This window comes from Lissotriton helveticus, chromosome 12 (assembly GCF_964261635.1).
Source record: "Lissotriton helveticus chromosome 12, aLisHel1.1, whole genome shotgun sequence".
Classification (NCBI taxonomy): domain Eukaryota; kingdom Metazoa; phylum Chordata; class Amphibia; order Caudata; family Salamandridae; genus Lissotriton; species Lissotriton helveticus.
Genome location: NC_136073.1, coordinates 663829147 through 663842745, shown reverse-complemented (window position 1 = coordinate 663842745; position 13599 = coordinate 663829147). Strand labels below are relative to the sequence as shown.

The 13599-nt window shown below is 44.4% G+C and overlaps 1 protein-coding gene across 4 annotated transcripts in view; it reads left to right on the top strand.

Annotated features, from left to right (window-relative positions):
• Window positions 1-13599, top strand: part of LOC144799917 (anoctamin-10-like) — a 394459-nt gene that overhangs the window by 181344 nt on the left and 199516 nt on the right. For all 4 annotated transcript variants that reach the window (XM_078671537.1, XM_078671539.1, XM_078671538.1 and 1 more), the window contains 2 exons: window positions 4289-4344; window positions 5727-5801. In XM_078671537.1, the coding sequence (XP_078527663.1) occupies window positions 4289-4344; window positions 5727-5801 (131 nt within the window). The remainder of the gene's footprint in view (window positions 1-4288; window positions 4345-5726; window positions 5802-13599) is intronic.

The window sequence follows — 13599 nt, the reverse complement described above, 5'->3', positions numbered from 1 at the left end:
GGCCCCAAATCTCCTGATTTGACCTTTCTAGGGCCCTTGTCCAGGGGCCTCATTTTGCCTATAAAGACAGGGTAGCTTTTGGTTCAGCCTGGACAGAATACAGTATCAGAGTCGTAATTTAACTTGATTTTTTTCATTGAATGTGACTCGGCCCTGGTGCACTCTGGAAGTTCCCAAGGGCCCACAAAGCTAGTCTGTACTCGGTTAGACATTTAAGAAATGGATGGCACAGGGTAGGTTACCTAGAAAGTATCCACCTACTAACTCACTTTGTACCCTTCATGCAAATTTCTTATTCTGATTTTACAGTATAATTTGCTGCAAGAATGCTGTTTTTAAATTGTGAATTTCTAGTAAAAACTCTGAATGTCTCGGTTATGGTGCTGCTCTTGTTGCAAGATCAAAGGCTTTTGTGGTGCATTGGGAGCAGTGGGCCACTTTATTAATTCTGCTGGATAACAGTTAGACTAACCATTAGCTTCCATGAGGGCAATAACCTATGCTTTATGTGAGTGAATATCAGTCTATGATTATTCCGTTTAGTGTACAGTACTTCAGGCAGTATTTCTGCTTTTTCTAAGCGATGTAAATTATAAGTGTTACTATGAAGTGATGGCCGAGATTTGAAATTGTAATGTGCTGTTCACAAACTGTAGTTTGTAAAGCACTACTTAGTAGTATGTGAAGTACTACTTACTTACTACAAAATGCAATTCATAATTTTACAAGTGTAAATCTCAACCTCTCCTACCTTTTCTGTGGGTAGATTCTCACACATGTAAATTTGCTACTTAATAGTGAATGTTGGTGGGATTAGTGGGAGTTGCTGGAAAAAGGATTATACTTATTGCCTATGAGAAGTGAGTAGGGCTGAGTAAGGTGGTTTAGGGAGGGACATGCACCCACCCACAAAAGAGTAGAGCCATCGGGCAGAGATCTCCTTATGGTAAAATATGGGGAAAAGTTAAAAAAAATGTGTATTAAACGAAAGAAAAAATATAAAGCTTTTTTATATTAAATGTTAATGTAAATTAATGTTTCATATTTAATTTAAATGTAGAACAAAATAAAAAAGCTACCAGACTATTAAATTCAATGTTAATTAAATATTTAATTAATATAAATACTTTACATCAAATTAGCCTTATTTTTTTAAGATGGAGTAAACAAATTCCACCTAAAGAAAAATGTTTACAACTTGTAAAGGTTATATATAGGATTAATTTAAATAGTTATATTAATTTTTTAATTAAACCAGTTATTAAAATATTTTACCATAAAATATGTATTTTTCAATTATATTTAAATGTTTTAACATTACATTAATTATATACCTATATTTAAATAAATGAATGTAATCGAACGTTATTTCCTATGGAGTTCGATTTTAAGTCCCTGCTGCCATTACTTTCTGTGGGAAAGGTGTTGCAGAATCAGTAGTTGGCCAGTTGTGGTAGTGGACTTATTACAGCTCCTTTTTGACAGTAATAACTTACACTCATAAAGTTTGCTCCAGCCCGTGTTTCAGGGGCTGGATACATGTAATTGTGCACTTTTGAATAACTTTACACTTGAAAATGGTGAATAGACAAAAATAATAAAGTTACTTATAAGTGGTAGTGTAAACGTACACGTTACTTACTCACAAGTGTAAGTTACCTTTGTGAATAGCCATATACATATTTCTGTGGCAAGTGTTAAACTCACTGAACCATTCTTCTGACTTACATGAAGAAAATGTCTGTCTAAATTCTTCTGCAGCTAATCAGACCTGGTTACCCTCAGTTTTTAAGCAGGACAACATGAGTCGAAAATATAAAAAATTCCTTTGGTCAGCCTTTCCACAGTTGCTCCATGATAGCACCACTCTTAGCGTGGAGGTAAGGAAAGTACTGATTCCCAGTTTATAAACAAAAACAGTTTACAATGTATTTATTTATTTTAATAATGAGTTCAGTTCTGCGACTAGTGCATTTGTGTGTTACTCTGACTTGGCAGTTACATGAGAAGTGGTATCAACTGGACACATTTTAAGATTGCCAGTTGCATCCACTAGGTTACTTCTACCCCACAAAATATAACGAATTTGTCAGAGTGGGAAGAAAGCTGAATACATTACAGTGTAGGGTCCAGATTTATAAACTGTTCATGCAACACAGTGCAATAAGACAAGTTGCTGCACTGCGTTGCGTAAACGGGAGAGAGTTGAATTGCACCATATTTACAAAGACATGCCGCTGTTCAGCGCTCTCTGTGCTGTTGCACTTGTGGCTGCCTAGCACCAATGCAGGCGCTCTTACTGCATGGTGCACGGGTGCCTGTATTGTGGGTAAGATAGTTTTTGTGAAGGAAGGGGTGTCTTCCCGCGCAAAAACTATATTTAGAGGCGTATTACTCTTTGTAAGTGTGCTACAGAACGCAAGGCAGCACCATGCGCTATATTGTATTACTTTTATTTTCAAAGTTACACAGAGAGGCTTTACGTGGCTGTTCGTGTGGCTTTGTAAATAAAAAACTATTTTTTGTGTTGTGGCTGCGCTAAAAAAGGGACACATTCCTGACACAAAATCTTGGTATATCTGGCCCTCCGTTCCCCTGTTTCTGGTTGTGTATACTACTCATGTCAACCTTTATTCTGCTGTAGTTCTTTTCAATCTGCATGGTCCGCCGGGGCCGGATTGGCTATTCAATCTATCGTGCTTTTTAGGTCTCGCCTAGCGATGCAGCGCATGCGCTGCCAACTTGGTGAGATCTATTGTCGTCGATTTTCTGCCGAAGGGGTTCAGGAGATGTGCACGTGCCCGGAGGACAGGCGATGTGCACATGTACAGCTCTCGTCGTTTGAGCACACGCGTGCATATTGACAACTATGTCTGCGCATCGTTCGTGTCATACGTCAGTGAAATGGGGCCGCAGCACCTTGTTTTCAGGGCTTGCCGGAGGCTGTGCTCTACGCTGCTGAGTCCGGGGTATGCTGTGTGTGAGTCGAAAGCTGCTGCCCTCTATTACTAGGTCTCTTCACGGGTTCTGCAGGCCTGTGTCTTTCTTTACTGGGTGAGTGTGCTTTTTGGCCAGGTTCTGGCTCCGTCTGCACTCGCGGGCCTTCAGCTGCGTTTCTTTTGTGTCGATTCCGGTAGGCGGTGGCTGTGCTGGTGACAGTTCACAGAGCCGTGACTCAGTGCTCCTTCCTAGTCCACAGCAACTGTCTTTTTGCGGCTTTGGTCCGTGGTCATTTTGTGTATCAGCCCCCCCCCCACACTAGCTGCTGTTCACCCACTCTGGAGAAGCTCCGCCTCCTACTCTCTGTCCTGCACATGGTAACCCGTTCTTCCCAGGCCCAATTGAAACGTATTCTCTGAGCAGTGTATATGTTCTTCGTGTTGCCTATTTTGTGATGTTATTTTCTGCTACATAAAACTATGTCCAGACCAGCTTGCTTCCCAGACCCATATTTTTTACCAGACGCCTTGCTAGAGATTGACAGATTGTATTCCTTTGGATACACCCTCACCCAAGACCAGGGCACAAGTCCTATAACAAGCATTTGCAATGCAAAAGGTCTCGCATTTACGCGAGTTTGAGCTATTGACATTGCAAATACCAATGCCTTTTATTTTTGTTTTCGTTTTTAAAACATAAATAAAAGGCATTGTCATTTACAATGCCAATAGCTTAAACTCGCGTAACTGCGAGACCTATTGCATTGCAAATGCTTGTTCCTGGGAAAGGGGTAGGGAGTGCTGGAGCAGCTGCAGACCAGTTTTTGAAGGTAGACAGGCACTAGCTCTGTTTCCAGCTCCCCCTGTGTTTATAACAGCAGGCACAGCAGGCAAACCAAGAGATAGAAAGGGAGAGATTAGACAGAAACATTCATATAAGGAAGCGACAGCAAGTGAGCGGGGACATGTTTGACCATTTGTATCAGGCTTGCTTTAGGGTCCTGTCTGGTCCTGCGTTCTGTCCTGTGTATCCTGTGTGTTTGTGTCTGCGTGAACGTGGCCTCTTGTTCCTGCTCATGTGCAACCCGCTTCCCATAAATGCCCCTCTTGGCCGCGCAGCCAATGCTTATTTCATGCTCGCTGCATATGGATATTTTCACGTCCGTGCCTGTGTTTTTTATCACCGTCCCCAGTGTGTTTGTCCTCTAGTGTATGATTCTGCGGGGTGTGTGATTCACCTGTGTGTGATTCTGCTCACATATGATTCTGCATGTGTGCACCTATGTATGTGAACGTTTGTGCCTGTGTATCATATAGCCTAAATCTGTTTTCCTTTTAATATCCTGCAGAAAACCATCGAGTGGAGTCCGCGTTCCAGAACCATTTGACCATTAAGGTGCTTGCGGTATGTACCTGGGTTGTCTGCTCTGAACTCGTATTTCCCAAGTGAGGGTCTAATGTGTCAGTTCACTGATTGCGGGTTAAATACCCATGTCGTGTGGATGTCTGAGAGAAATTAACCTTTTCTTGTACCATATGTGTATTCATACTTGCAGCTGCTCTGTCTCTTTAGAGGAGGAAGGAATGTCTCCTCCCAGGTTCAGAAAACGCCGTCAGCATCCTGGTCTGTCCTTGAGCGGAGCATTACCATCCAAGGAATGCAGCCAGGTCCATGGACGGAGGGAGGCCATGTTCCCCCCCCCCCCGTTTTTTCCTGGAGTTTTACATAGGGCGAGCTTGACCCGAAGATATCGGGTATCAGAGCGCTTTACATGAGCACCAGTTGCGTTACACAAGAACACATTCGTTTTTGTTAGGCACGGGGAGATTACAGTGATTTGTTTCTGTCAGTGATCCGAGATTAGGATATTGGAAAGGCGTGAAGACTGTTTTGATTTGATGTCACCACTCCTGAGGGCTCTCATTGGCCAGGAACAACTCTTGGAAATGTGATGCTTATTTGTCGCCCACCATAGCCTCCTTCAGCCTGCAATGAGCTTCCGAGGATTCATTGTCCTACTGAACGTGCAGCTACTTAACAACATTTATCAACCTAAGGAACTAGCCTGCTTGACGTTCCTAGTATAATATTCACAGAAGGAATGATTCCTGATTGGCAAAGTGACGTCATTGCATACGAATATAGGGATTTGAAATCCACGAACTTTGTTAAGATGCAATAGTGCAGTTAACTTCTTACAAGAGTGGAAGAGTCCAGGTGAAGCCTCTTGAATAAAGTGGTCCTTGTGACATCATTAGTATGACAGCCAATAAGAATGCAGGCTTCATGGCATCGATATTATAAGGATTAATATTTTGTACTGATTGGGTCTTTGCTATGAAGTACACTACACCAAGTACCAGTAGCAGTGTGCCTGCTTCAGACCACTATATCACTATCAAAGGAGAGAGAGAGGACTAGGTAGCTAGTCCGTATCCCCAGGGTTTTATATGTGAAATCAATAAGGACTAGCCTAAGACTTAAGACTGTAAGACAGTGTACAAACCCTTTTGTTTTTTCATGAAGCCCTCACCCTCTGCTTCAGACCACTGTTATACATCCAAGGCAGGGGCTGGACCTTTGCACAATTGCTGTGAAGCGACCCTGATGTCAGAATGTCTTCAGAAATCCATCTAGGTAAGGAGGACCGGCCCTAAGGTGCCTCCTGTAATGCCTGCAAGAAGAGGCGAGTGCCTGGGAAAGAGTCATTTTTGGGGGGTGGCGTGGGGGTTGGAGAAGAGAGAATGTCACAGGGACTATAACTGCTCTGTTTTCTCTTCCTTTAGTTCCGGTTCTTCAACTGCTTTGCACTACTGTTCTACATCACGTTCTACATGCAAGACCTACTGCTGCTAAAGAAGGTATGTCCTTGAGGTGGTGGCCCCATGGATTAGTGGAAAGTTGGTTGCTTGGACGTTGTGGATGCGTAAATCATTAAAACATCAATGGATAGACTGTTCTGGTGGGTGACGCAGGTGAATTAAGAGTCACACGATTTCTGACTGAATAGCCATAGCTTCTCCTAAAGGTATGTAGATGGTCGAATGAGTTAATGAGTGACCACATTACAAGTTGGGTATCATATTTGCAGCTTCCCAACAGTGTTTGAGTAAATGGAGGAAAAATGCATTACTATGAGTCCAGGAGGTAGGCGCTTTATGATTTCATAAAATAACCACACGAGTCACCATTTTGTCACTGTTTCCAACATGCTCTGTCATGCTGTCAAGTTGCTAAATGTTCCTAGCAAAAAGGCGGTGAGAGGCAATAAAAGGTGTCTGAGGTACGTGTGTGTAAGATGTCAGTGAAGTCGAGATAGTCTAAATTCCCAACTTTGGGGCTGATTACAATGGCGGGGAGACCGCCACCAACAGGCTGTCGGTGGCGGTCTTCCCGTCATCATAACCAACTTTTCCGCCCGCCATATTAAGATGGTGGGCGGATGTGTGGCGGTCGTAAAGACCAACCGCCATGAAAAGGCTGGCAAAAGGGACATTGGGGGACCTTAGCAGGCCCCCCTTCCCCCAGGCCCTTGGTTGTGGGTGTTGGAGGGTACCTATGGTGCCCCCCTACATATCCCTGAGGTGCCCGCCACGTAGTGCAGGTATATGTGCAGTGTCCCGTTTTTACATTGCGCAGGTGCTGCAGCCAGCAGCACCAACCGCAATATAAAAGATAGGCATTGCGACCGCCGTGGTGGTGGTCGCATTGTAATGCCTACTATGGGATCGCCAACAGCATGTCAGGCAGTCTCAATCCCAGATACGATGGAGGGCAGACTGAAATCCATCCACCACCATAATCGGTTCCTTAGTGCATCGATCCAGTAAAGGGAGCTTCACAACTATAATGTCCATTTTCCAGTAGGCTTGCCAGATCCACATCTCTGTACCCTACATTTAACAATAGCTGAGTCGTGGTACGCAGCGGTTTCTCCATCAAAACACCAGTTGCACTCGACCCCCAACCCCTTGACTGCCCTACTGGGCTACACCCTTGAAGTCCCTCTGGGGATCCGCCGACCAGTCACTATGGCGCTGCTGCTCGGCAAGAGGGAGATATCTCTGAGATGGGGGGGAAATAGGCCGCCCTCCATCAAAGACTGTCTTGAAAGCATGACTAGATGTGAGAGCATGGGAGGAGACTACGCCAGCTCACAACCCCCCACTTCTTGCCCCAGGGATACCTGGTCCTGCTTCCATGAGTACCTTTGCACTCTAGACCAGGACTCGAGGGAAACTGCCCAATCCCCATAATCCTTCACATGGACTCACCAACACATAACCAGGCACGTGACCTAAATGTAACACTGCAAGTGCTATGTCTCGTCGCCCCTCTTGAGACCTTACATGCTACTTCACAATCTCTGCATGAACACCAGGCTTTGTGGTTAGAAGAGATATACTATCTGTATTATACACTACCAAATGTGACTGTATTTTGTATTTGAAATCTAATAAACACATTTAAAAAAGAAAACACCTGTTTCACGCCACAGAGCTTTCGCAACTCTTACTTCTTAATATCCTGATTGGCTGTGGAATGTACCTCTCCACAGCCACTACTGTGAGGCAAGATTCATGTGCATAAGTTCTACCCTATGTACCTGACTACTGGCTAGAAAGATGGCATCTAGCAGGCCTCCGTAACCCAAGGCAGAGTCCTAGATCTGCCTGTCAGAACTGATGGGACTCATTGCAAAATCTAAGGGTGAATATAAGGAGCTCCTCTGTGGTAATAACAATTCCATTGTTCTTGTGTGTCCAGGTAGGATTGGAAGGACCCAATCAACCTGAATTTATATAGCATAGTGTATTGCATAGTCACTTAATACCTTTGGGTAAGAAGAGTATAGCAAGAAAAAATCACATGCTTACACCACTGACCCTGTGTAACATACATTTAAAACTGTTAGCCACAGTGTTCTTGGTGACCTAGGGGCAGATGTATCAACATCCTGATTTGCTAATCCCAAATAGCGATTTTTTAGAAATCGCTATTTGAAATTAGCAAATAGGGATGTATGTAGAAAATCGGATTTTTTTTGCGATTTCTTAAAATTCCTTAATTGCGATTAGGAAATTGCGAATAGTAATTAAGGAATATTTTCCCATTCATTTCTATGGACCAGGAGGCCCATAGGAAGGAATGGGAAGTTATTCTCAATTTGTGATTCGCAATTTGCTAATCACAAATTGAGAATAATTTCAAGGGTGCAAGGGTGTCTTAGGGACACCCTGCTGCACCCCTGAAATTTACATGTGTGTGCATATGGCGCACATACATGCCCCAAGGGCATGTATGCGCCACATGGCACCTTTACAAATGCCAAAAAGTGCATTTTTAAAAGGAATCGCAAATTACCACCAACTACAAGTTGGTGGTAATTTGTGATTTCTTAATGTGAAATCGCAAAACTTTATTGCTTCTTACATAGCATTTAAGGAATCGCTTTTTGCGATTCCTTAAATGCTTGCGCAAAATTAAGGAATCGCAAATTTTGCGATTCCTTAATTTTGCGATGCGATTTTCTTCATACATCGCATTTGCCGATTTTTCTGTCGCAAACGCTGCTGTTTTTTTAATCGCAGTGTTTGCGACAAAAAAAATGGATGATACATCTGCCCCCTAGTCTTTTTCTTTTTAGAGCTGAGGTTCCTAAATCCGTGTAACTCACTGTGCTACAATTGTACAACAAATGTGTTTTGCCCTTGACCAGAATCAAAAGTGTAATAAATAATCCATGGCAAATCTTTTTCTGCAATTTCCACGATTCAATAATGGGGCCATACAAATGCATCTTGGGCTTTTGTCGAGACAATATCCCACTATCAACAGGGGACCCACGTGGTTAACAAGAACCCCCTCTTTGCTATTGGCTTCTCCTCCTAAGTTTGGTGGGCGTTTTATTTCCTCAGTGACATTTGTCCACATCTCGATAGCAGTTCTTGACTACTGTTTCTTTTGTGGGCCTCGCAATCTACAGCAGTCATGCAGGCTACATCATCTGAGGGAAATGTCTTATGAATACCATCTTTATTTTTATGCGCAATATAAACTTCCTAATCTCCAAACTCTCATTAATGATTCCTAGTTGTGCCCTCTTCTAGATTAACCTGGTAATACTGATCTCCAGACTTCTTTCATATGTGTTCCATGTCAGGTAGCAAACTGATAGAGTAATGGGATGCCTATGATTCTCAGACCTTGGTGCCAGTTGCAACAATGACAACTTAAATGTCACATAAATCTCAAAGATACTAACCCATACACTTCTAGGTAAGGATTCCGAGCACTAGTTGGAAGGCCAGAGACCGTGTGAAGTGAAATACTTTGCGGGAACACCTCCCTGGGTAACCACATGGCTGAAGAAAGCTCAGTAAAGTTGGGAACTGTATTTGTCTCAGGTCACCAGGGTAACGTTTGCTGCCTGGGATAGGGTGGCACTCAGGAATGACTTTACCACTCCCTCCCCCTTCAGCCGTGTTTCCTGCAACACTAAATTCACCCCAGCTAAAGATCCGGCAAACTTCGGGGCATGGAGGGAGTGGGGATGTTTGATGGCAAATTCCTTATTTACTAGTAACACGATTCTCCGATTTGATAATTTTTAATTTTTTTTTTTTTTTAAGTTTCCAAGACCTTTATTGATATAGTTTGTTAATGTTACACGGCTTGGTGCCTACAACCCCGTGTGGGCCGGCAGCGTGTCAAAACCGTTAAAGAAATGTCACATAGAGGAATTGCAGTTCAAGTATAACAAAATACACAGCAAGTCGCCTACAACCCTAGTGGGCCGGACGCGTAGACAGCAATATTAGGTCTCAGACTTTGCTTTTACTACTATAGAACAGTCATAAACTATAACTGGATCATTCCACTACCGCACTCCCCACCCAACCTAGACTTAATTGTTAAGAAACATGTGTTGCCTTCGTGCTTCAAGAATTGCGGGAGGTCAGTGTAAATAACAGACGGTCAAAACCACTTAATCATCAATTTGTGCATTCAAGTAGGCAGTGAGGTACACCCAATAGTCTTTAGGCCTGGATCTAGGCGGCAGTGATTCCTCATACGTTCTGAGCGTGTCCTGGCAATGTGCCATGTCCTTCAGCCACTGCTTAACCAATGGTACCCTGTTACTCTCCCAGCATATGGAGACTCTTCGTTTAGCCAACAGCAATGCCACTGCGCAGAACTTACGTTTCATGGCTTTCACACGTCCCAGTAGGCAACAACGGATTGTACATACAATAGTTACTCCCACCATTTCGGACAATTTAGACACCACCTCTTTCCAATAGGTCTGTATCCCCGCACACTGCCATGCCAAATGTATAAAGTCCGCTTGGCTGTAGCCACATCGCTTGCAACGTGCCTCGTCACGTAGACCATATCTATGCAGTTGGATTGGTGTGTAATATGCTTGGTGCAGGTATTTAAAATGTAATATTTGCAAGTTGCCATTGGGCGTGAGCATTGTGGTTAGTGTGCAGGCTATCTCCCAGTCTTTTTCTGTGAGGGGAGCTTCCAGTACTGCGTTCCATCTATCCTGCGCCCTAGTCGCTCTATAGCCTATTTCAGCCTGCGCGATTTTGTAGAGCCGTGAAACCAAGTGCGTGTTTTTGGGTGTCGTTAGGAGGAATTGCAGTGTATCCAAAGTTAACGGCTCATCAGGAAAGGTTGGATAGTGTTGTTTGATCGCCCCCTTTAGCCTGTGAAATGTAAAGCAAAATAATAGCGTTGGGTTTTGTATATAGTCCAGGTCACGCTCCGTTATGAATACCCCGTCTTTATATAAGTCACCCATGGAGACCAACCCCACCTGTTTTAGGAGGCCCATTCCGGCATCTTCCGTCGTGACCGACAGATTCGGATGATGGTGTAGCGGCAATGCCGGAGCATATAGTGGTAGTTTGTGCATCAGCTGACCCAACCGTCTCCATGCCGCGTTTGTGGTGTCAATCGTGTTAATGTCATTGCTGTGGAGTGGGGGTCTGTCATGCGTAATGATGGCGTCTAGTGGGATAGGCTCCGCGTCACCCTCCTCAACAGCTACATGTGTCAAATATGGGGTTTTGTGGTACCAGTGCGTGGCTTATTGGGCCTGGGCACATAAGTAATATAGCAAGAGGTCTGGTACTCCCCACCCGCCTTTGTCATAAGGTAGTGTCAACACAGCCAAGGTAATACGCGCCTGTTTACCCGCCCATATCAGCTTCAGTACCAATGAGGTCAGTCGCTTGAAAACGTCCCTAGACGGTTGGATGGGGATATTGTTGAAGAGGTAAAGGAGTTTAGGAAGCCAGTGATAACGGTCGCTGAATCCACCTCCTGACTTTGTCTTCTAGTGCATCGATGGCCCTACCATAATTTGTCCTTATGACTAGTTCCGGGTCCCTGTGGAACCAAATACCCAGGTATCTTATGGGGTCCGACTGCCACGCTAATGGGTATTCAATCGGGTGCGGCAGTGTAGTGTCAGTCAATGGGAATATGGAGGACTTGTCCCAGTTTATCTGCAGACCCGAATATCCCTCAAATTTAATGTATGCGCGTAGGAGGGATTCTACGTTTTGTGCAGGGTCGCGGACATAGAGCAGCATATCATCCGCATACAGGGAAATATGTAGCGGCCGGCCCGGGAATTGAAGCGCCAGGTGATGGTGTTGCTGTCGCACTATACAGGCCAGGGGTTCCAATGCCAGGGCAAATAGGAGTGGAGACAGTGGGCAGCCCTGTCTTGTCCCTCTACCTATATCAAAGGCTTCTGATACGTAGCCATTAATCTTAACCCTAGCCCTGGGTTTGGTATAAACCAACTGGATCCATTGAATGAAAATCAGGGGGAAGCCCATTCTGTGCAGTATCGTAATTAGGTAGGACCATTCAATGGAATCGAACGCCTTTGCGGCGTCTAGCATAACCGCTACCGCTTTCGTAGAGGGGCTCAGGTAGTGGGAGACCGCAAAGAGCATCCTGGTGTTGTGTGCGGTATTTCTAGTGGGTATAAACCCTGATTGGTCTGGGAGGACCAGATTTACCATGAGCGGCTGTAATCGCATGGCAAGTGTTTTAGCGAGAATTTTCGAGTCCACATTTAGCAGAGACAAAGGGCGATATGAATTACATCTGTCAGGGTCTTTGTCAGGCTTAAAAAGTGCTATTATCATTGCTTCGTGCAGTGTGGCTGGGAGTACCTGAGTTTCATGGGCAGCACCAAACATTGCAACTAAATGAGGCGCCAGAATATCTTTATAAGTTTTGTAGAATTCACAAGTGAATCCATCCGGACCCGGAGCCTTTCCGTTTGGCAATGACTGGATCACGTCCGTAACCTCCTCTACGGTTATCGGCAGAGACAAGTATTGTCTTTGGGTGTCGGATAGCCAAGCTATTGCAATGTCTTGCAGATAATGTAGTGTGTCGCGTTGTGTAGCTACCGGTCGTGATGTATACAAATCTCTATAGTTATGGACAAAACTGTGCATTATACCCATCTGATCAGTATGTGTAATATCATCTTCTCCAGTAATCTGCGTTATAGTGTGTGCTTTATGACCACCGCAGATTTTAGCCGCCAGTACCCGCCCAGGTCGTCCCCCTTCCCCGTATGCCCTGGCTGTGTGTCTCTTACTTAAGTATTTAATCTCATCGGCTGCGAACGCTTGATGTTCAGTTAGTGCGTTTCTAATTTCACTAAGTATCGTTGGATGTGGAGTACGCTCATACTGCCGTTCGAGTGTGCTGAGTCTGGACTCGCAACGTGTCAGTTGTGCTCTAATATCCCTTAATATCCCCGCCGTTGTGCTAATGCAAACACCACGAATCGTGGCTTTAAACGCTTCCCACAGGAGGCCAGCGTCATCTGTCGAGGCGTCATTTAGTTGAAAATACTCCTTAATTGCCTTTTCTATGGTATCTGCGTAAAGGGAGTCGGTTAAAGCCGCGTCATTGAATCTCCAACTGTATGGTGGTGGCGTATAATTGGGAATTTGTAAGGACAGTTTGACGGGGTTGTGATCTGAGAGAGTTTTGGGCATGTGTTTGATTGCCTGTGTCCACAGTAATAATTCATCCGAGCCTAGCCAGTAATCAATACGCGGCCAGCTGCCATGTGCAGCCGATGTGTGCGTCGCTTCTGTAATTCCCGGATTACGCGCTCTCCATAGATCTTTTATATTTAGCTCTAACATGACATTGCACAATTTGGCTCTAGCTTGCGTGTGGTGCACTGTTGTGTTGCCTGATCTGTCCACTCTATCATCTAAGGCGATATTTAGGTCACCACCCCAAAGTACTGCTTGATCCGTCTCAGAGGACAGTTGCAACCCAAGCTCATGAAAGAAGTCAGGGGAATCGGTGTTGGGACCGTATGTGTTAACCAGTGTCAGCTGTCTACCTCGTATCCTACCTCTCAGTATAATGTAGCGGCCATTCTCGTCTATAGTCGTCTTGTCAATTTTGAAATTCGTGCCTTTTTTCACTAGTATGGAGACCCCTCTCGAGTAAGATGAGTATTTGGCACAATGTACCGATTCCGCCCACCTCCGTCCTACCTGTGTGTGTGATTGTGGGGCTTTGTGTGTTTCCTGAAACATTACAATATCAATGTGCCATCTATCCAAACATGTGAATAACTGACGCAACTTTCTCGGA